A 25242-nucleotide genomic window follows, 5' to 3' on the forward strand; every position below is an offset into this window, starting at 1 on the left:
ATTAATTTAGGTTTAAAAATTAAAATTTTAAGGTGATTAAGCTCGGCGATGGGGTGGCAGGGGGGTTTTAGTAGAAAGCTCGGAACCCGGAGCGGCGACAGCAGCACCAGCAACAGCAGCAGAACCAGAATTTATTTCAGTAGAGCACGGAACGTCGCGCTGAGTGCAAAGCTCAAACGTAGGGACGCCGCATTCGAAAGCTCACACGAGATAATAATGCATCCAGGTGCCTTCGACAGAATGAGAATTTGGTTACTCCCCGTTCTTATCATTCACGTGGCCGTCGCCGGAAATCCCGATGCCAAAAGACTCTACGACGACCTCCTTTCCAATTATAATAAGCTCGTTAGACCCGTCGTTAATACATCGGATGTGCTTCGAGTTTGTATTAAGTTAAAGCTTTCACAACTTATTGATGTGGTAAGTAAATGAATAATTTATTTTTTGGTTTAAAAAAAATTCAGCTAATGTAAACATATATTTTGTGGGGAAAAGCTCGATTAAGGTGGGGGTAGATTTATATCCCGGGGGATTCCAAAAATGATCTCAAAATTTCCCAATAATTTAACCAACATCATTGTAATAACTTCAATAAATTCTGCAATGAAAATTATTTATAAAAAAAGTAGTTAAAGTAAAAAAGTGAGGAAAAATCACGAATCAAAATCAATCAAAAAAAAGTAAAAGCCATCAAGCTGTAATTTTGAATTTTCCGCTCTAACAGTTTCGTTCAATCGTCCGTGTTGTAATCCTGTGTTCGAGGTGAAAAAGTGGAAAAGAGTAGCGTTTTTCCAACTGTACCAACCCCTCTTAAACCGTTGATGGTTAATCGATACGTGAAAACGAAGAAAAACGGTTAAAGTCGTTTGAATATCACAAAATAAAATGATTAAGAAAGAAATTTAATCTAACACAAAAGTAGAAAATGGTTTTCTTCCTTTTCAAAAGTGTTATTATATAACAATTTGTGGCATTAAAATCGGCTTTCCCGCGATTTTCTTCGTCCCGTTTCGTTCTCGCGGTAAAAATTAGCAATTAAACGTTCTCGCTCTGAGAATTTAATACCTTTTGGAACGATGCCAATTGAATAAAAGCTAAAACCTGAAAACTTTACGTGCGTTTCCTTGCTTTTTTTTGCGCTTCAACAGTTTTAATTGGATTTAAATGTAACAAAATTAAACCAATTTTTAATTTAATTTAACTTTTTGTTGTAGAATTTGAAAAATCAAATAATGACCACAAATTTATGGGTGGAACAGGTAAAAAATAAAATGACAACCTATTTAAGGTATTTAATTAATTATTTTAAGTCATGGTATGATTACAAATTGAGATGGGAACCTAAAGAATATGGTGGGGTTCATATGCTTCACGTTCCATCAGATCATATTTGGAGACCTGATATTGTGTTATATAATAAGTAAGTATTAGAGGTGCAACAAGTTTTATTTTTTTTTATAAACATTGTAGCAAAAATAATTTAATTATTAAGGAACTAATTTCTTGTGTAAATAAACCGGAATTATGCAGGTCGAACCCGGAAAATGTATGAATATTCACGCTCGCATTGAATTGTTAATTTTCGCGTACAGCAATTAAGGCAACTTTGCTAAATATTGCCCGTTTCATGATTGAATCACCCCGCTTCCATTGCAAATTCAAATCGATCTCAATGAAACAAAAATAGACAAAGACTTTCAAAGAAAAAAGAATTCTTAAAACAAATTGTACCTACAAAGATCATTACCAAGTATTCTGTTAAAGTTGAGACTTTAAAAAAATTGCTCTAAAATTTGAGATAGATTTTCCTGAAATTTTCTTTGTCCTTTTTCTTATAGAAAAATAAATTCTAAATCGAAATTAAAGAGTAATATTTTATCGATTTAATTTTCGTTTTTGAGATATTCCCCTTTAAATTCATCAATATTAGCATTTTTCGTGAAAACTAATCCTTTCATAGCAAATATCTCGAGAATTACGCTTAATATGAAAAAATATTATTCTTCTTTTTCGACGTAAAAATCATTTTTTTATTCAATTAATTCATATGATTTTATTTAAAAAAGTTTTTTGATAAACACCATTCCAAAAAGTGATTAAAAATGCGAATTTTACATAATCACTTTTTTTTTTTAATCTTAATTCAATGAGATATTTTTTTCTTGAAATTCTGAAATATTTTTCTTATAGGAAAATAAATTCTAAATCGAAATTAAAGAGTAATATTTTATCGATTTAATTTTCGTTTTTGAGATATTCCCCTTTAAATTCATCAATATTGGCATTTTTCGTGAAAACTAATCCTTTCATAGCAAATATCTCGAGAATTAAACTTAATATGAAAAAATATTATTCTTCTTTTTCGACGTAAAAAGCATTTTTTTATTCAACTAATTCATATGATTTTATTTAAAAAAGTTTTTTGATAAACACCATCCCAAAAAGTGATTAAAAATGCGAATTTTACATAATCACTTTTATTTTTTTAAATCTTAATTCAATGGGATTTTTTTTCTTGAAATTCTGAAATATTTTTCTTATAGGAAAATAAATTCTAAATCGAAATTAAAGAGTAATATTTTATCGATTTAATTTTCGTTTTTGAGATATTCCCCTTTAAATTGATCAATATTGGCATTTCTCGTGAAAACGAATCCTTTCATAGCAAATATCTCGAGAATTAAACTTAATACGAAAAAATATTATTCTTCTTTTTCGACGTAAAAATCATTTTTTTACTCAATTAATTCATATGATTTTCTTTACAAATGTTTTTTGACAAACACCATTCCAAAAAGTGATTAAAAATGCGAATTTTACATAATCACTTTTTTTTTTTTAATCTTAATTCAATGAGATGTTTTTTTCTTGAAATTCTGAAATATTTTTCTTATAGGAAAATAAATTCTAAATCGAAATTAAAGAGTAATATTTTATCGATTTAATTTTCGTTTTTGAGATATTCCCCTTTAAATTCATCAATATTGGCATTTTTCGTGAAAACTAATCCTTTCATAGCAAATATCTCGAGAATTAAGCTTAATATGAAAAAATATTATTCTTCTTTTTCGACGTAAAAATCATTTTTTTATTCAATTAATTCATATGATTTTCTTTACAAATGTTTTTTGAAAAACACCATCCCAAAAAGTGATTAAAAATGCGAATTTTACATAATCACTTTTATTTCTTTAAATCTTAATTCAATGAGATATTTTTTAATTGAAATTCTGAAATATTTTTCTTATAGGAAAATAAATTCTAAATCGAAATTAAAGAGTAATATTTTATCGATTTAATTTTCGTTTTTGAGATATTCCCCTTTAAATTCATCAATATTGGCATTTTTTGTGAAAACTAATCCTTTCATAGCAAATATCTCGAGAATTAAGCTTAATATGCAAAAATATTATTCTTCTTTTTCGACGTAAAAATCATTTTTTTATTCAATTAATTCATGATTTTATTTAAAAAAGTTTTTTGATAAACACCATCCCAAAAAGTGATTAAAAATGCGAATTTTACATAATCACTTTTATTTCTTTAAATCTTAATTCAAAGAGATATTTTTTTCTTGAAATTCTGAAATATTTTTCTTATAGGAAAATAAATTCTAAATCAAAATTAAAGAGTAATATTTTATCGATTTAATTTTCGTTTTTGAGATATTCCCCTTTAAATTCATCAATATTGGCATTTTTCGTGAAAACTAATCCTTTCGTAGCAAATATCTCGAGAATTAAACTTAATATAAAAAAATATTATTCTTCTTTTTCGACGTAAAAATCATTTTTTTATTCAATTAATTCATATGATTTTCTTTACAAATGTTTTTTGAAAAACACCATCCCAAAAAGTGATTAAAAATGCGAATTTTACATAATCACTTTTATTTCTTTAAATCTTAATTGAAAGAGATATTTTTTTCTTGAAATTCTGAAATATTTTTCTTATAGGAAAATAAATTCTAAATCGAAATTAAAGAGTAATATTTTATCGATTTAATTTTCGTTTTTGAGATATTCTCCTTTAAATTCATCAATATTGGCATTTTTCGTGAAAACTAATCCTTTCGTAGCAAATATCTCGAGAATTAAACTTAATATAAAAAAATATTATTCTTCTCTTTCGACGTAAAAATTATTTTTTTATTCAATTAATTCATATGATTTTATTTAAAAAAGTTTTTTGATAAACACCATCCCAAAAAGTGATTAAAAATGCGAATTTTACATAATCACTTTTATTTCTTTAAATCTTAATTCAATGAGAGATTTTTTTCTTGAAATTCTGAAATATTTTTCTTATAGGAAAATAAATTCTAAATCGAAATTAAAGAGTAATATTTTATCGATTTAATTTTCGTTTTTGAGATATTCCACTTTAAATTCATCAATATTGGCATTTTTCGTGAAAACTAATCCTTTAATAGCAAATATCTCGAGAATTAAGCTTAATATGAAAAAATATTATTCTTCTTTTTCGACGTAAAAATCATTTTTTTACTCAATTAATTCATATGATTTTCTTTACAAATGTTTTTTGATAAACACCATCCCAAAAAGTGATTAAAAATGCGAATTTTACATAATCACTTTTATTTCTTTAAATCTTAATTCAATGAGATATTTTTTTCTTGCAATTCTGAAATATTTTTCTTATAGGAAAATAAATTCTAAATCGAAATTAAAGAGTAATATTTTATCGATTTAATTTTCGTTTTTGAGATATTCCACTTTAAATTCATCAATATTGGCATTTTTTGTGAAAACTAATCCTTTCATAGCAAATATCTCGAGAATTAACCTTAATATGAAAAAATATTATTCTTCTTTTTCGACGTAAAAATTATTTTTTTATTCAATTAATTCATATGATTTTATTTAAAAAAGTTTTTTGATAAACACCATCCCAAAAAGTGATTGAAAATGCGAATTTTACATAATCACTTTTATTTTTTTAAATCTTAATTCAATGAGATATTTTTTTCTTGAAATTCTGAAATATTTTTCTTATAGGAAAATAAATTCTAAATCGAAATTAAAGAGTAATATTTTATCGATTTAATTTTCGTTTTTGAGATATTCCCCTTTAAATTCATCAATATTGGCATTTTTTGTGAAAACTAATCCTTTCATAGCAAATATCTCGAGAATTAAGCTTAATATGAAAAAATATTATTCTTCTTTTTCGACGTAAAAATCATTTTTTTATTCAATTAATTCATATGATTTTATTTAAAAAAGTTTTTTGATAAACACCATCCCAAAAAGTGATTAAAAATGCGAATTTTACATTATCACTTTTATTTCTTTAAATCTTAATTCAATGAGATATTTTTTTCTTGAAATTCTGAAATATTTTTCTTATAGGAAAATAAATTCTAAATCGAAATTAAAGAGTAATATTTTATCGATTTAATTTTCGTTTTCGAGATATTCCCTTTTAAATTTATTAATATTGGCATTTTTCGTGAAAACTAATCCTTTCATAGCAAATATCTCGAGAATTAAGCTTAATATCAAAAAATATTATTCTTCTTTTTCGACGTAAAAATCATTTTTTTATTCAACTAATTCATATGATTTTATTTAAAAAAGTTTTTTGATAAACACCATCCCAAAAAGTGATTAAAAATGCGAATTTTACATAATCACTTTTACTTTTTTAAATCTTAATTCAATGGGATTTTTTTTCTTGAAATTCTGAAATATTTTTCTTATAGGAAAATAAATTCTAAATCGAAATTAAAGAGTAATATTTTATCGATTTAATTTTCGTTTTTGAGATATTCCACTTTAAATTCATCAATATTGGCATTTTTTGTGAAAACTAATCCTTTCATAGCAAATATCTCGAGAATTAAACTTAATATGAAAAAATATTATTCTTCTTTTTCGACGTAAAAATCATTTTTTTACTCAATTAATTCATATGATTTTCTTTACAAATGTTTTTTGATAAACACCATCCCAAAAAGTGATTAAAAATGCGAATTTTACATAATCACTTTTATTTTTTTAAATCTTAATTCAATGGGATTTTTTTTCTTGAAATTCTGAAATATTTTTCTTATAGGAAAATAAATTCTAAATCGAAATTAAAGAGTAATATTTTATCGATTTAATTTTCGTTTTTGAGATATTCCACTTTAAATTCATCAATATTGGCATTTTTCGTGAAAACTAATCCTTTCATAGTAAATATCTCGAGAATTAAGCTTAATATAAAAAAATATTATTCTTCTTTTTCGACGTAAAAATCATTTTTTTACTCAATTAATTCATATGATTTTCTTTACAAATGTTTTTTGATAAACACCATCCCAAAAAGTGATTAAAAATGCGAATTTTACATAATCACTTTTATTTCTTTATATCTTAATTCAATGAGATATTTTTTTCGTGAAATTCTGAAATATTTTTCTTATAGGAAAATAAATTCTAAATCGAAATTAAAGAGTAATATTTTATCGATTTAATTTTCGTTTTTGAGATATTCTCCTTTAAATTCATCAATATTGACATTTTTCGTGAAAACTAATCCTTTCATAGCAAATATCTCGAGAATTAAGCTTAATATAAAAAAATATTATTCTTCTTTTTCGACGTAAAAATCATTTTTTTACTCAATTAATTCATATGATTTTCTTTACAAATGTTTTTTGATAAACACCATCCCAAAAAGTGATTAAAAATGCGAATTTTACATAATCACTTTTATTTCTTTAAATCTTAATTCAATGAGATATTTTTTTCTAGAAATTCTGAAATATTTTTCTTATAGGAAAATAAATTCTAAATCGAAATTAAAGAGTAATATTTTATCGATTTAATTTTCGTTTTTGAGATATTCCACTTTAAATTCATCAATATTGGCATTTTTCGTGAAAACTAATCCTTTCATAGTAAATATCTCGAGAATTAAGCTTAATATAAAAAAATATTATTCTTCTTTTTCGACGTAAAAATCATTTTTTTACTCAATTAATTCATATGATTTTCTTTACAAATGTTTTTTGATAAACACCATCCCAAAAAGTGATTAAAAATGCGAATTTTACATAATCACTTTTATTTCTTTATATCTTAATTCAATGAGATATTTTTTTCGTGAAATTCTGAAATATTTTTCTTATAGGAAAATAAATTCTAAATCGAAATTAAAGAGTAATATTTTATCGATTTAATTTTCGTTTTTGAGATATTCTCCTTTAAATTCATCAATATTGACATTTTTCGTGAAAACTAATCCTTTCATAGCAAATATCTCGAGAATTAAGCTTAATATAAAAAAATATTATTCTTCTTTTTCGACGTAAAAATCATTTTTTTACTCAATTAATTCATATGATTTTCTTTACAAATGTTTTTTGATAAACACCATCCCAAAAAGTGATTAAAAATGCGAATTTTACATAATCACTTTTATTTCTTTAAATCTTAATTCAATGAGATATTTTTTTCTAGAAATTCTGAAATATTTTTCTTATAGGAAAATAAATTCTAAATCGAAATTAAAGAGTAATATTTTATCGATTTAATTTTCGTTTTTGAGATATTCCCCTTTAAATTCATCAATATTGGCATTTTTCGTGAAAACTAATCCTTTCATAGCAAATATCTCGAGAATTAAACTTAATATGAAAAAATATTATTCTTCTTTTTCGACGTAAAAATCATTTTTTTACTCAATTAATTCATATGATTTTCTTTACAAATGTTTTTTGACAAACACCATCCCAAAAAGTGATTAAAAATGCGAATTTTACATAATCACTTTTATTTTTTTAAATCTTAATTCAATGAGATATTTTTTTCTTGAAATTCTGAAATATTTTTCTTATAGGAAAATAAATTCTAAATCGAAATTAAAGAGTAATATTTTATCGATTTAATTTTCGTTTTTGAGATATTCCCCTTTAAATTCACCAATATTGGCATTTTTTGTGAAAACTAATCCTTTCATAGCAAATATCTCGAGAATTAAGCTTAATATGAAAAAATATTATTCTTCTTTTTCGACGTAAATATCATTTTTTTACTCAATTAATTCATATAATTTTCTTTACAAATGTTTTTTGATAAACACCATCCCAAAATACGAATTTTTTTCTTGAAATTCTGAAATATTTTTCGACTTAATCAAATCGACCTCAATAAAACAAAAATAGACAAAGATTTTCAAAGAAAAAAGAAGTCTTAAAACAAATTGTTCCTACAAAGAAAACTTAAAGAACCTATCATCTTCATTCCTGTCTCTTTTAGATTTTGAATGGAATCAAAGACAAAGACGTTGTTCTTTGTACTATTTTAACGGTTAAAAAATTTTTTCTTCGTTCGGTTTACCGAAGGGAAAAATGTAAAATTTCCGCTCGTCTGCCACTTCATAGCCACTGTTCCAGTTTGAAATCGTGGCAAACAGCTGCCCCTTCCATTTCTCCTCGCGAGTTTCGATCGATACGTACCATTATCGCTGGCTTAAGAGTCTAGCTCCACCACGGCCTGGTTATATACCTCCAAAACGTAGAGAATTTCAAGAATCAACCCTTTTCATACCGACAAAAACAGAGTTAACTCTAACAATCAATATTTTATATAAAAAACAAAATAAATCAAAACAATACAATTATTATTTAATTTTTAATTATTCCTTCTTTTTCTTCTCATATAATTACATCCTTTGACTTCGTGACAATTCCAATCGTTTCTTAATTTTCTTAAATGTTTAATTCTTGTGTTAACTTTTCTTAATTCATCGTCACACATTTTCTCAACTTCCTCTAAATGTTTTTTGTAATTATCGCTTTGTATACGATCTTTAGAAGAAGTTTGGAATATCTCCCCAAAATTACTTTTACTTTCGGTTTTATATAAAGAAGGATCCGAGGAAAATTGATACTCATAATTAGGGGTAACGGTGTAGTTACTCCAATCTACGTTCAAAGGAAAATAAGGACCACGATGGTGATGAGGATGTGAAAGATAATATCGCGATGGCGGAGGGATCATAGACATCATCGATTGCGTGGCCATTTTCTCCTTTTCCAATTGTTGCCTTTCCATCGATAAAAGATATCTTAAATGGACCATCGCTTGGTGGATGTTTCGAATTTTTTCTGCCAAAGGAAAATCTTCGGATGAGTCACCAAATTTTTCGAGGAAACGTTCTTTTTGTTTTTGAATGTTCTGGTATTCTTTCGCTATTTGTTCCATTATCAAGAAAAATTTTTCACTTTTAATTTTGAATGACCAATGACGTTATTGTAATGACAAAACAATAAAAAAATATTCCTTAGTGTGTTCCTTAGCAATTTTTTTATTTTTGCTACGATGTAAATTGAGATTTTTTATGTAAAAGGGGGAAAGGTAAAAAAGTTTTGCATCAGTGCCGTTTTAAGACTTTCGGGGGGATGTGGTAAATTTTATAAGGATTTTCGTGAATTATACAGTGTATATTTTAAATTTTAAATAAACCCAACACACTTTAAGAGATGATTCTTCGACGAATTGGAAACTAGGAAATATTTTATTGTCTACGACTCAAACCAATCAATTTTAATGATTTATTTTGAATAGAAACCTGTCTTAATTAAACTTAATAAGCATTTTATTGTTTTTAATATTTACAATTTTTATCCCCTTAATACATTCTAATATATACAGGGTGGTTCAGTTTTTAATCGGGAAACTTTACTAGGACGTAGTACTTGCCAAAATAACACAAGTTTTTTTTATGAACATAGGGTCGCAACTCTTTTGTTTTCGAGCTATGAGCTGTCAAAGTTGAGCCAAAAATTTACATTTTATCTTTTATTTCGGGTATGAGTAAACCATAGAATTTGGAATTTTGTATGTATGTACTACTGGTTAATATCTTACTTTCAACCATACCTTAAACTTCCCTAGCGCCCTCTAAGGGGATGAAATTCACAACCCCTTTGATTTTTTTATAACAACTTCTTAACGCCATATAATATTAACATAAAAAAATATGGGTTGTAAAGCTTATTCATTATTGATACTTTTTTGTGTCTTTAGTTTTCTCCTTAAAGATAATAGTTTTAGCGTAAAAAAATAAAATATGTTAAATTGTACTGTAAAGCGCTGCTATTATTAAAAATTTTTTTTCTTTATAGGTGGCTTATGGTGGCTATTATAGGTTGCACTTACTAGAATTTAGTACTAACTAAATAACATAAATTAATTGTGATTGTCATAAAAAAAAACATAAATAAGATTAATGCCTGTCTGAACAAATTACGTTGTTTTAAACAATATTAAAAAATTAATACTCTTGCTTAATAACCGTCAAAAATTATTAATAACCAGCAATAATTATGAGGATTCACTGTAAATGAAACTTACCAGTTCTCAGAACCAACTTTTAGAATAATTTTGGCTAAACATGGCGGCACATAGCGGTACATGGCACGATATTTTATTTTTTTACACGGAAACTATTAACTTTAAGGAAAATACTAAAGAGACAAAAAAGTACCACTAAAGAATGAGCTTTACAACCCATATATTTTTATGTTAATATTCCATAGCGTTAAAACGTTGTTATAAAAAAATCAAGGAGGTGGTGAATTTCATCCCCTTAGAGGGCGCTGGGGAAGTTTAAGGTATGGTTGAAAATAAGGTCTTAACCAGTAGTACATACGTACAAAGTTTCAAATTCTACGGTTTACTTACAGCCGAAATACAAAACAAAATGTAAATTTTTTTCTCAACTTTGATCGCTCATAGCTCGAAAACAAAAGAGTTGCGACCCTATGTTTATATAAAAAATTAGTGTTATTTTAGCAAGTACTACATCCTAGTAAACTTTCCCGATTAAAAACTGAACCACCCTGTATATATATATATATATTATTAGTATATTATTTTCACTTTGTCTCCTTACCCCCACAACCATTCTCATCCATCGTTTCCCCTCTCCCCCCTCTCCTAAGATCTGCCCTCGGTCCAACTCCTCCTCCCTCAACTCACTGCACCCATTCAACATACACTGTTGGAAATAATTCACGAGCACACCCTGTATAATCTAAACGCGTGTATCTAGCGCAATAAAATTTGGTATGGAAGTAGTACTAAAGTAGTATAACTTACTCTCACACGGAGAACGGCACAACTCTGCTGGGAGGAGAAACATCAATAGCGAGAGTATCCCCCATGAGCTTCGCGTACCATCGGTACACGACGTGGCATGGAGTCTATAAGTCGCTATATTGTAGCGAGAGGGACGTTAGCCGAGGAAGCCGGATAACGTGGAAGTCTCCGACCAGTCATGTCCCAAACATGTTCGATCGGATTCAGATGCGGAAACCGAGCTAGCCATGGAAGCATTCGTTATGGTGCTCTTCCACAAAGGTCTGTACAACACGCCCGATGTGCTGTCGTACGTTGTAGTGCATGTATAGCAGACCTGGGAGTCGCCGAACGCAGGGAAGCACAATGGACCGTAGCACCTCATCTACGAACCGTTGACCCGTCATGGTCTGCTATACACGCAGCAGACGTGTACGTCCACCATATGTAATCGCACCCCATACCATAATGCTCGGTTGTCGGTGGACGATCATCACGGCTCCGACGAACTAAAATTCGCGCATCACCGGTGCTCAATTCGAATCTTGATTCGTCGGAAAACAAAATGTCCCTCTACCTACTAATGCCTAGCGTCGACCCACTCGTGACGTATGCTGCGGTGCTCGGTGTTACTGGAATCCGCTGTATCGCACGACGCGCGCGCAGTCCACTATCTACCAAACGCCGCCGTACAGTTCGCGTAGTGAGTGCGCTTTCCCTTGCCGGTGGCCAAACAGCTCCAAGTTGCTTTGAGGAGGACACACACGACGCTAAAGTGCTGAGCACAAGAGCGCGATCCTAGTGTGCTGGGGATGCGCAGGGCCGTCCCGGCCGCGGCTGAAGGTACCTATCACCTCAGACAATTCTCGCCATGCCCGTTGCACTGCCGATAACGACCGCTCGAGACGACGCGCAATTTCACAGAACGATAGACCCTCAATGTGCATACCCACAAACATTCCTCGCTCAAACTCGCTTAAGTAACGCGATCGCCCATCCATTGCGCACAGAGTACGATAACAATGTGGTCCCTTACACCACACTAAAAACGACCGCTTTTTCCATCCACTTCGGCCTCCATAGCGACGGAATGTTCCACTTGGAAGGGCGGCTCAGTCAACAATGCCGCGACGGAACAACTCGAAATTCCCTGAATAAACTCCCCTACCGTAAACCTTTGTGCTACGCATATTATGGATTTATCTTCACGCGTTCGGATTATATAGGGTGTGCTCGTGAATTATTTCCAACAGTGTATGTTCCAACGTTTCCCATTCCTCCCTGCATAGCCTACACCACCTCTCCTTATCGGCCATCCAGTATCTGTTAGCTCTCTCCTCGTTTCCACAACGGAACCTAGCCACCAACTTTTTCCCTTCCTCATCTCCTTCCAATAACAACTATCTAGGCAGCCCCTCCGTAATTATGTCCCTGTACCTTTCGTTATACTTTTATTTGTGTCCTTCTTTCCTGTCTCTGCACATCTCGGTCCCTATCTCTCAACTCAATCCACATCTCCCTACCCACCCTTCGTCTACTATTTATCTCAGTTACCGAGTAGCCCGCTCGTCTATAATAGTTGTCTCTGTCTCCTTTCCCATATCTGATCTTTCCCTCTCTAATTTCCCTCCAACACTCCCCCAAGATCCCGCAGTTTGGCCTCCCTTGTATTCTTTCTTCATATTTCACTGCTCTCCTGCCCGCCTCCACTCTGACCTTATCCACCTTTACCTCTTCCCTCACTATATACCCCGGTGTTTCTCTCGCCACCCCAAGCACCCATCTCCAGTATCTAGCTTGCACGTCCATACATCATCACACTGCTAACCAGGCCTTCAAACATAATCTTCCTCGCTGCCACATTCCTTCCAAAAACTCTCTTCCTCCAACCCCATACTTGTCCCATCACCTTATTCGCCTTTTTTGCCATAGCTATCACATGCGACCCCTCCCTGTTGTCCTCCCTGAACACATACCCCAAGTAAGTATACTCCCTAACCTCCTCGATCTCTTTTCCCTCCCATCTCCAGTTTTCTGTTCTTTTTCTCCAACCCTTACAAAACTTCATCATCCTTGTCTTCCCCACATTCACTTCCAACCCCTTCCCCCTAAAATATCTTTCCAATATCTTTATCATATCTTTCATCTCCGCCGCTTCTCTCGCCATAACCACGATGTGATCCGCGTATGTTAACATATGCACCTTTCTACCTCCCATTTGCCCCTTCCCCAATCTATCCCTCAGGTCCGCCGTATACAGTGCAAACAGACTTGGGCTTAGCGGACATCCCTGCCTCAGTCCCTTCGTCGTCCAGAACACGTCGCTCAGCTTATCTCCCACTTTTATCCTAGCCATAGTCTCCATGTATATTTCCTTCACTCTCGCAATTAGGTGTTCCGTGATCCCCCTCCTCCCCATCTCCTCCCATAACTTTCCCCTATCCACCTTATCAAAAGCCGCCTTGAAATCTATAAATAGGGCGTACAATTTCCCTCCCTTCTTATCCACCTCTCTATCTGCCAGATGCTCCCTGCCTGCCCATCCGGCAAAATTCCCCCCAACTCCATCTCCTCCTCCAGTCTTCCCAGCAGTATCTTCGTGTATACCTTGTATGCCGAGTCTAGTAGGTTAATTCCTCTGTAGCTCTCTACCCTTTTTATGTACTGGGCAAATTACCCCCACTTTCCATCCCTCCGGAAATCCACCCCCTCTCCATACGCTATTCATCCCCTCCAACAACTTCACTCTCACCACCCTTGATGCTTCCAACCATGCCTCGTTCTGGATCCCATCTTCCCCTGGCGCCTTTCCCTTCTTCAATCCCCTAAGCACTGCTTCCATCTCCTCTCCTCGATCTCCCTCATAGCCTCCCAAACCCGTTAGCCTCGTTTCAACCCCTCCCAATAATCCCATAAAGTAACTCTTCCAATCTGTCACGTGTATTTCGCTGGTTATCCTTTCCCTATCCTTCTTTCTCTTTTTCAGATACCTCCAGACCTCCCCTTCCCTTGTTATCCTTCTAATCTCTGTCGCCTCCTTCTCCCTCAGTTCTGTTTTCTTTCTACTGCATAACTCTCTGTATCCTCTCCTGGCCTCCCTATATCTATCCACCCCTATCTTCCCCCGTCTCCACTACCTCAACCTCCTTCTCGCCTCCCTCTTCGCCTTCCTACACTCGCCATCATACCAGTCGTTCCTCCCTACTCTGCCGCCCCTACGTACACACTCCCTTTTCAGTGTTGCCTCTCGCACTACCTGAATAAGTTCTTCCCAACCATTGATCTCTTGTATCTTCTGTTGGCAAGTGTCGAGGTTTCCCCTGTAGAATGCTATCCCTTCTTCCGACCAGTCTGTCCTGATGAACTTGCTCCCCAGTTCCGCACCTCCAACGGTTGGTGATCCGACTCTACCGCTTCTCCCACTTTAAACCTTTCCACCCTCTCCCACATTTCCTGATCCACCAGTACATAATCAATCACAGATGTCCCCCTCGTCCCGATGTACGTATACTCCCCTTCCTCTCCTTCCTCTTTATTTCCATTCAGTATCTCCCATCCGTTCTCCTCCACCCATCTCAGCATTTCTGTTCCTTCTCCATTCCGCACAGTATCCTTCGACCGCCGTCGTCCCTCCTCGTTTTTGAGATATTCCCTTTTAAATCCATCAATATTGGATCTTTTTGCAAAAACTAAACTTTCTTTTAAAGTTTGTTGGTGTTATAATTAAAATATACACTGTATAAGATTTTTTGCCCTGCTATCTCATAAAGCCTCATGGATAAATATCATATCACGGTTTGCATATCAACGTTTTGACGTTGGTTAGCGTGTCTATAGCAAAATTTTCAGCGCCGATGGCAATTTCGAGGTGACCCTAGCGACAAAGGCAACGATTTACCATCAAGGACTGGTCGAGTGGAAACCTCCGGCCATTTACAAGTCTTCGTGCGAGATCGACGTCGAGTATTTTCCTTTCGATGAGCAAACTTGCGTCCTGAAATTCGGTAGCTGGACTTACGATGGATTCAAGGTGAGAATTGTGACGAAGAATTCTACACAAAAAAAAATAATTTTCCTTTTATAATTTCGAGATTAATAAAAAAAATTTAAAAGGTTTGAAAGGAGAAGAATGAATGTGTTTTTCTTCTTTGTATTTAGGATTTCAAAGATCGTCGTCTTCAAAGATTTTCTTCGGAGGGTTTTTTTAAGTGTTTTATTTTTTTTTCTTGGTTGTTTTGTCGACTCGTGTCGAGAGAGATTATTTTAAAAGACGATTTTTTTTTGTATAAACGGTCGTCAGTGTGTATTTTTTTCTTCTTCTTTCCAGTGCTGACGGCAACTACGAGGTGACTTTAATGACGAAAGCTACCGTCTACTACAACGGGCTTGTTGTTTGGCAGCCTCCGGCGGTCTATAAGTCCTCTTGTGCTATAGATGTTGAGTTTTTTCCGTACGACGTGCAGACTTGCGTGCTGAAACTCGGTAGCTGGACTTACGACGGTTTCAAGGTTCAAACACTAAAGAGATAAAACAATATTTTCTATATCACGGCTACGATTACAGCGAGGATAATCGACATCACTTAATTTTTATTTCAATTTATTTATTAATATGTGTCTATTGTCCTCGGAAAAACTCGGCCCTTTTTCATTACATAAAAAACGACCAAAAAGAAAGTTTTCATTTACTTAAAAACATTGTTTTTGTTTTTAATAGAAAAAAGACCTCCCCGTTACTTAATTTGTTTTATTCGAATTCGCTGTACATACAGAAACTTGTTTACTATATTTCCTTTTAATTTTTTGGTTCTTTATGTTACTTTTTTGGGAAAGGTATAAAATTTTCTCCCCATCATTGTAACTTTCTTCGGTGATCGAGTACTTGGTTGTAACTTTATTGTTTAACTTGTGACTTCGTTGTTATTTACTTGTTTCTTGTGGTTTCTGTGTACCTTTTTTTCGATAACTTTGCTTTTGTCTCAAAATGATGCATTTTCTTTCGTTAACTTTATTTCTTTTCTTCAAATAACACCAGCACACATAATCATTTTTTTTTGCATGCAAAAATCATTATTTTATTTACTTATATTATTTTTTGCATGATTTCATTAGATTATTTTATATATATTTTTTTTAATTTAAAATAGAATGCATTTATAAAACATTTCTATTATCAAAATCATTTCAGTTCATTTAAAATCAACAAGTTTTAATCAAAAAAATTTTAATAAATCCCAATCTAAACTGATATTACTTTAAAATCTTGCTTTATCTATAGTTGATACCCTTAATTTATTTTTTTTAGTTTTTTTATAGATCTTAGATAAAGAAAATAGAAATGGTAAAAGTTTAGTTTAGAATGATCTATGTTTTAGCATGTTAAGCACAAGTTATGCAGTGTCTCTGGATTGATCCTAAAATTATTAACCAATTTTATCGTAAAACTAAAATTAAAAAGGAAGATAACTTTATTTTAAAGACTTCTTCTTAGATGAGCTCTAACTCTCAAAAGATATTTCTGAACTCCGCTTTGTTCTGAATTTGTATTTCACACTTTCTAATGTTTGAATCTTTGAATACAACATCTTCATATTATATGCCTTAATGAGGTAACAACCAAATAGGGTTCTTTTACTCCAATTCACAGAGACCTTTAAATGCTAAGTTCTAATACCTGACATAAGAATCATTGTCCCTTCTTTCAGCTTAATTTCTCCTTACATCTCTTGAAAAAGTTCTGCAACTACAAAAGTAATCAGTTAGAATCTTAGCTAAAGCTGGATATCTGATTCTATCAGCTGGAAAATGTTGCTTTTTCTTGTCTTTGCAAGAGGTCTCATCTTTTCGCCGATTTTGGGCACCAATTTTTCTGCCACCAGTTTTTGAGCCTTTGGGTTGTCATCGTAAATCTTCTGTTTCTTCTTCCACTGTCGTTTCATTGCCGTCCACTAGCCATTAATGGAGGGAACCGGTTATTTATCTTGTTTAGTTTTCCAAAAGCAGATAATCTTGAAACTCACCTTTTTATATCTCTTTCTTCCGACTCTTTTATCAGACTTTCTTCAGTTTCTTTTTTAAAAAGTTTATAAAAATTCTTTATAAGTCCTTCTACACTATTTTTTCGATATGAGACAATAATAACATTTTTCCGTCTAATGGGAAAAGATGGTGTTGGTGTGTGTTCTAGACTGGACGTCGCGCCTTTATTTCTTTAGATAGGCAAAATAAAGACGCGACGCCAGCTGGATTCAAAACAAATAGTTACAAAACCTTTAAATGCTAAGTTATAATACCTGACATAAGAATCATTGTCTCTTTTTCCTTCTTTCAGCGTAATTTCTAATTACATCTCTTGAAAAAGTTCTGCAACTACAAAAGTAATCAGTTAGAATCGTAGCTAAAGCTGGATATCTGATTCTATCAGCTGGAAAATGTTGCCTTTTCTTGTCTTTGCAAGAGGTCTCATCTTTTCGCCGATTTTGGGCACCAATTTTTCTGCCACCGGTTTTTGAGCCTTTGGGTTGTCATCGTAAATCTTCTGTTTCTTCTTCCATTATCGTTTCATTACCGTCCACTAGCCATTAATGGAGGGAACCAGTTATTTATCTTGTTTAGTTTTCCAAAATCTTGAAACTCATCTTTTTATATCTCTTTCTTCCGACTCTTTTATCAGACTTTCTTCAGTTTCTTTTTTAAAAAGTTGATAGAAATTCTTTATAAGTCCTTCTACACTATTTTTTCGATACGAGACAATAATAACATTTTTCCGTCTAATGGGAAAAGATGGTGATGGTGTGTGTTCTAGACTGGACATCGCGCCTTTATTTCTTTAGATAGGCAAAATAAAGACGCGACGCCAGCTGGATTCAAAACAAATAGTTACAAAACCTTTAAATGCTATGTTATAATACCTGACATAAGAATCATTGTCTTTTCTTCCTTCTTTCAGCTTAATTTCTGCATACATCTCTTGAAAAAGTTCTGCAACTACAAAAGTAATCAGTTAGAATCTTAGCTAAAGCTGGATATCTGATTCTATCAGCTGGAAAATGTTGCCTTTTCTTGTCTTTGCAAGAGGTCTCATCTTTTCGCCGATTTTGGGCACCAATTTTTCTGCCACCGGTTTTTGAGCTTTTGGGTTGTCATCGTAAATCTTCTGTTTCTTCTTCCATTATCGTTTCATTACCGTCCACTAGCCATTAATGGAGGGAACCGGTTATTTATCTTGTTTAGTTTTCCAAAAGCAGATAATCTTGAAGCTCGCCTTTTTATATCTCTTTCTTCGGCCTCTTTTATCAGACTTTCTTCAGTTTCTTTTTTAAAAAGTTGATAGAAATTCTTTATAAGTCCTTCTACACTATTTTTTCGATATGAGACAATAATAACATTTTTCCGTCTAATGGGAAAAGATGGTGTTGGTGTGTGTTCTAGACTGGACGTCGCGCCTTTATTTCTTTAGATAGGCAAAATAAAGACGCGACGCCAGCTGGATTCAAAACAAATAGTTACAAAACCTTTAAATGCCAAGTTATAATGCCTGACATAAGAATCATTGTCTCTTTTTCCTTCTTTCAGCTTAATTTCTAATTACATCTCTTGAAAAAGTTCTGCAACTACAAAAGTAATCAGTTAGAATCTTAGCTAAAGCTGGATATCTGATTCCATCAGCTGGAAAATGTTGCCTTTTCTTGTCTTTGCAAGAGGTCTCATCTTTTCGCCGATTTTGGGCAACAATTTTTCTGCCACCGGTTTTTGAGCCTTTGGGTTGTCATCGCAAATCTTCTGTTTCTTCTTCCACTATCGTTTCATTACCGTCCACTAGCCATTAATGGAGGGAACCAGTTATTTATTTTGTTTAGTTTTCCAAAAGCGGATAATCTTGAAACTCGCCTTTTTATATCTCTTTCTTCGGCCTCTTTTATCAGACTTTCTTCAGTTTCTTTTTTAAAAAGTTGATAGAAATTCTTTATAAGTCCTTCTACACTATTTTTTCGATATGAGACAATAATAACTTTTTTCGTCTAATGGGAAAAGATGGTGTTGGGGTGTGTTCTAGACTGGGCGTCGCGCCTTTATTTGTTAAGATAAGCAAAATAAAGACGCGACGTCAACTGGATTCAAAACAAATAGTTACAAAAATGTCATTGCAATATTAGAATTTGAATTTCTATGAATTTATTGATTTAAAATAACTCAATCCAAGACATTCTAATACATACCTTATTTTTTATTAATTCATTTTAAAAATTAAATTTTGTTTTTAATTAGAGATAAAAAATAGTAACGCACTTTAATTTTTTTTGTTTATCAAAAGAATACATTATTAATTAATTTTATTTATTTTTGGTGTACGCATATTTTTGAAGCACCGAATTTTATACCTTTCCAAATATGGGAGTGATAGATTTACATTTTGCTACAATACTTAAAAAAAAATTGATTTAGACCCTCGTTTTTTTTTGAATGAAAAATTCACCAAAATGTTGTTATTACAAGCATGATTTTATTTGATTGCCAGATTTTTTAATCACCAATTTTCTTTATTTTTCATTGTAATATTTTCATTGTTGCTTTTAATGAAGAATAAAAAATAATGTTTAAAATAAAAATTAGAGTATGCGGCTGTGCACGAATTCAATTTGATCAAAGTTTGAAGCTGAAGCATGATTAATTAGGCTGCTAGCACAACTTTATAAAATTAAAATGTATACTTACATTTAAACAAAAATACCATACCTTAAAAAACGATTTACTAAAAACATACAATTTTAAACTACTTATATTTTAATTTTTTTTATTTCTTTTTAAATAATTTTTGATGATTCATTTTACTACCTAATATTTTTTTTTGATTAATTTAATTTAATTTTATTTTATTATAAAAAATAACCTAAATAAAAAGGGCTAGATAAATAAAACCAATAATATATCTCTACTTAATAACTCCTTTACTTCTTATATTTCTAAATATATCTTATTGTGTGGCAGGATATGGGTGTTTTAACAAAAATAAATTTAGTTTTTTTGGGATGATCGCTATAAATAGTTGGTTGCTCCGTTTTCTTTTCAGTTTTCTTAATAATAATCGACGTATCTTGTACATAAAATGTGTTTGTGTGAATTTGTGTATATAAGATGTAGTGCAATTTATTTTATTTTGTTATTTTCTCTTAAAGGTACCCGAACAAAAGTAGCTAAAAGAACACTGAAAATTTTTCTCGTCTTTTTCTGTTTCTATGTTGTTTCATAGGTCGACTTAAGACACATGGACGAAAAAGCTGGAAGCAATGTTGTTGAAGTCGGCGTGGATTTATCTGAATTTTATATGAGTGTCGAATGGGATATTCTCGAAGTACCTGCCGTCAGGTAAACGATAATAATAAACGAATAAAAAGAATTAAATCAATTAATTTTTAAGGAACGAAAAGTTTTATACTTGTTGCGATGAACCGTATTTAGATATCACTTTTAATATCACAATGAGAAGAAAAACTTTATTTTATACGGTTAATATAATCATTCCTTGTATGGGAATTTCTTTTCTTACGGTTCTTACATTTTATCTTCCTTCTGATAGCGGAGAAAAGGTAATGATTCATTAATTTCTTAATTATTTAATTATTTTTTTCTTTTAGGTCACACTTTCGATTTCAATCTTAATTAGTCTCCACGTTTTTTTCTTATTAGTGGTTGAAATTATCCCACCAACATCCCTCGTTGTTCCATTATTAGGAAAGTATCTCATTTTCGCCATGATTTTAGTTTCAATAAGGTAAAAAAAATACAGTAAAACCTCGATATAACGGATTAATACATTTCCACAGCGCTACGTTCAGTCTAAATGGATTTTAATTAAAAAAATGATAACGTCGAAATTTGTGGTAATAAAGAAATGATTTCTTATACATTAAATCTTAATTAAATTTGCTTTAAAATGGTATTTACTTCGTGATGATATCTCAATTGGTTCTTGAGATATAATTTTATTAAGTTGCCTATTTATCAATTTATTTAACCTTAATAACCGCAGAGTTGAATTAAAAAATCGTATTTCCAAGATTTGTAGGAATGAAGGAGTCATTTGTTGAATCTGGGTTAAATTTGCTATAAAATAGTGTTTAAATCATTTTGATGTCTCAATTACTTTTTGAGATATGATTTGTTTTACGGAAATACGGAAATTAGCTAAAGTCTGAAGATGCACGTCTAAATCCGAAACTTTCTAATTCTAGGTCTAGTTCTACTTTTAATTCAATAATAATTGAGGTCCATTATATCGAGGTTTTACTAAAATTTAAAAAAAATCGATTTAAACATTTTTTTGCAGTATTTGTGTCACCGTTGTTGTTTTAAACGTTCATTTCCGGTCGCCGCAAACCCATAAAATGTCTCCTTGGGTAAAACGAGTCTTCATACATATTTTACCGAGATTATTAGTTATGAGGAGACCTCAATATGTTTTCGACACAACCAGGTATGATTTTGATTTGTTAATTAAGATGATTTATTTTTCAAATTTTTAGTAAATACATGTCGGGAAAATTGATAATGAAAGGAGCGGAGTTTTCTTCTTGTATATACCCGTATAAACCATCGAGTTTTGAAGAGTGCAGCCCGAAAAAGTTTAATCGAAAAACGCCATCGAAAGAGCAATTATCACCAAGGTTGAATTTTTTTAATTTAATGTTTATTAATTTATTATTAATAAATTTTAGTTTGGCCGATGGTGGCCCTTTTGGGGGTAGTTGCCAAATTCATGGTCCAATGATTATCCCCCAAGCAGAAAACGAAGATGGGGAAGCCATAAAAAGTCCCGTTCTTCGGAATCCGGCTTTTTCCCACTCAAGATGTCCACCGGAAATACACAAATCGTGTTTTTGCGTGCGATTTATCGCTGAACATACAAAGCTTCTCGAAGATTCAACGAAAGTAATTATTAATGATTATTTATGTTTCAAAATAAAGAATTTTTGTTGTAAGGTAAAAGAAGATTGGAAATACGTTGCAATGGTCCTCGATCGATTATTTCTTTGGATATTTACCTTGGCCGTTTTGGTCGGAACAGCGGGAATAATCCTGCAAGCTCCTTCTTTGTACGACGATAGGACACCGATTGATAAAAAAATCGCCGAACTAGCAACTACAACGGTTGTGAGATGTCCTCCTCCAAAATAAATAATAAAATAGAGCCGCTCAAAATAACAACCCCAAAAGAAAAAGAAAATAATAATATTATAACAAAAAATTTGATACTATTTTATATTGAGATCCTCAGCAATAGAGCGATTATTTTTTAATTTCCATTTTTAATTTAAAATAATTTATAAAAAAATTTTAAAAAAATTAACGTTTAAAAAAAATAAGTAAGAAAGCAATTATTTATATATAGTGATAAACAGAAAAAATAATAACAAAATAAAGAAAGTATATATTAAAACAATATTGTAAATGTAGAGAAATTAAAAGGTTAAATATAAATTTGAAATGAGAGACTCTAAAACGAAACGAAAATAATTGTTAGTTAGTGGTAAATAAAAAAATAGACTGCCTAAATAAACGTTTTAATAAATGATTCCGAGGAAACATAAAACGTTTTAGATGGAGAAATGTTAAAAAACAAAAAAAATAGATGGTAAATTTCACAAAAAGAATAAATAATAAGAAAAACTTAGCCATAGAACTGTTGTGATCGATAAATATCGTTAGACAAATAAAAATAATAAATTAAACTAGTCGAAAAATACCGATTAAACAACGTGGAAAATTGTTATTGTTGCTTATTGATTTTATAATCGTCGCTTAGTAAATAAAATGATTATAAAAAAATTTTATTGTTTTATTTCATCATTACCGCACTCATTTGAGGTGATTTGAGTTACGTAATGAAGTTTTTGTAATTCGCGACGGTAATGAAAGCTATAACAGTACTCAAACGGGTGCTGTAATGAGACTCCTTACAGCATCCGATGCTGTAATGAGATTTTAGTAACATTTTATGGAACCAGTTCAAGTTGGTAACATTGGTTCATTAATTTTTCTAGTTGTCAATGTGACAATTTTTGTCTATGGATGTTTAAACACGTTCTTAGCATCGAATACAAAGTCCACAATGATGAGGACATTGACCCTGAGCAATTTCTCTTATTTTGGGAGGTGTACATCAAACATTTTTTTCAGGTGAATATATTTTGTGTTTTGACAGCTTCTAATTGTCAATTTAAAGTTTTTATTTTCAAGTGTTCCGGTGTTACCAACTGCTACATACCTATTTTCCTACATTGCCAAAATTTACTTTATTTTTGTTAAAAAAAAGTATAAAAACGCGAATTACAAAAAATAGCATAAAAAACACGTTTCATAAGACTTAAAGCACTCATTCATTAAAAGACTCGTGGCTTCGCCACTCGTTTTTCAACTTGAATTCGTGCATTTCAAGCGTGTCTTACGAAACTTGTTTTTTAATATACTATTTTGTAATTCGCTACGGTAATGGAAGCTATAACAGTACTCAAACGGGTGCTGTAATGAGACTCCTTACAGCATCCGATGCTGTAATGAGATTTTAGTAACATTTTATGGAACCAATTCAAGTTGGTGACATTGGGTCATTAATTTTTCTAGTTGTCAATGTGACAATTTTTGTCTATGGATATTTAAACACATTCTTAGCATCGAATACAAAGTCCACAATGATGAGGACATTGACTCTGAGCAATTTCTCTTATTTTGGGAGATGTACATCAAACATTTTTTTCAGGTGAATATATTTTGTGTTTTGACAGTTTTTAATTGACAATTCAAAGTTTCTATTTTCAAGTGTTCCGGTGTTACCAACTGCTACATACCTATTTCCCTACATTGCCAAAATTTACTTTATTTTTGTTCAAAAAAAGTATAAAAACGCGAATTACAAAAAATAGCATAAAAAACACGTTTCATAAGACTTAAAGCACTCATTCATTCAACTTGTTTTTTAATATACTATTATTACCGCACTGGTTTCATTACGTAACGCACTTTTAGCCTAATCAGAACAGACTTAATTTATTGAAACGAGCAACAACACAAAAGAAAAAGTGCTATCTATTTACAGAAAAACAATACTAATTCTCCACACTCGTACTGTAATTATGTTTCTAGCCCACTTGTAATATAAATAACTATTATTTCATTTATATATTTCATATCAATTATCTTATCCTTTCGTTATATCCTATATAATTCGTGAAACTTTTATTATTCTACAAAATAAATTAAATTTGGAAAGAGAAGCGAGAGAATTTAATTTGAAAGGAAAATAAAGGCAGAATCTTATTTGTGCTTAAAATTACTCTGCACTTGTTCTGGAACTACTCTCTCTGTTTTCGGAATCTTACATATACAAATGCGGTATATTCCGCGGTGTCTACCTCCTCACAAAACCGGCAGATGTTAGAGACTGTTGAAAATTTCTTAATTTTCTTCAGATAGTTGCTAAATACTCATTGCCCCGAGAGCAATTGTGTCAGGTGGTAGTTGAGCCGTGGTTCCCATTAGTCCATGAATTCCTTTCTTGCCTCTACCCCATATTATTTTCCTTTTTTGTGAAAATTGATTTTCTCTTCTACCAATAGGTCCATGGGAGGCATACTTACTATTGCTTCCACACTTACAGTGGACAGTGCAATAAGCCGACGTCACTGCTATTGACAGTTTTCTATATTTAGAGCTAAGCATGTTTTTGTAATATTTGTACTTAATGGCTCACTCTAGATGCACTCCTAAGTACCTTATCATTGCAAGACTTTCCACATCCGTTCCGTTAACGTTAATCGTCATCCTGGGTGCTTTTCTTCTTTCCTAGAGCACTACCACATCTGGATTTATCATCAACGCTCGCCTTTCCTTTCTTGCTATGAAGAGCAAATGACCACTTTTGCCTCCATCTTCATTTGAAGAACCTCATCATAAAATATGTTCCAGAGAGTTGAACCTAAAACAGACCCCTGGTGCACTCCGCAAGATATAACAAAAACCCAACCTAACGCAACTAGACACCCGGCCTAACATATCATGCGGCCGGGTAGTGACGGGTTGGAAGAAATTCTAATTATATCTTCCCTCCTCTCCGTAGTGTGGGAACCTCCATGCTCTTCCTCTGATCTCACTGA

The 25242-nt window shown here is 31.8% G+C and overlaps 1 protein-coding gene across 4 annotated transcripts; it reads left to right on the forward strand.

Moving 5' to 3' along the window:
• The first annotated feature begins 129 nt into the window (after nucleotides 1-129).
• LOC111420618 (nicotinic acetylcholine receptor alpha4) lies at nucleotides 130-22912 on the forward strand. Of its 4 annotated transcripts, none has more exons than XM_023053642.2 (11): nucleotides 130-420; nucleotides 1215-1259; nucleotides 1311-1420; nucleotides 14931-15123; nucleotides 20343-20458; nucleotides 20511-20679; nucleotides 20728-20864; nucleotides 21420-21566; nucleotides 21616-21756; nucleotides 21808-22021; nucleotides 22073-22912. In XM_023053642.2, exons 1-11 carry the CDS (start codon nucleotides 217-219, stop codon nucleotides 22265-22267), a joined length of 1671 nt encoding a protein of 556 aa, XP_022909410.2. In that variant the 5' UTR covers nucleotides 130-216; the 3' UTR covers nucleotides 22268-22912. The 4 variants fall into 4 exon arrangements, with proteins under 4 accessions (XP_022909410.2, XP_022909413.2, XP_022909409.2 ...); XM_023053645.2 differs by lacking the exon at nucleotides 14931-15123 and adding an exon at nucleotides 15421-15601; XM_023053643.2 differs by having other exon boundaries at nucleotides 131-420; nucleotides 14943-15123.
• Nucleotides 22913-25242: the final 2330 nt, after the last annotated feature.

Source organism: Onthophagus taurus, chromosome 10 (genome assembly GCF_036711975.1).
Source record: "Onthophagus taurus isolate NC chromosome 10, IU_Otau_3.0, whole genome shotgun sequence".
Lineage (NCBI taxonomy): Eukaryota > Metazoa > Arthropoda > Insecta > Coleoptera > Scarabaeidae > Onthophagus > Onthophagus taurus.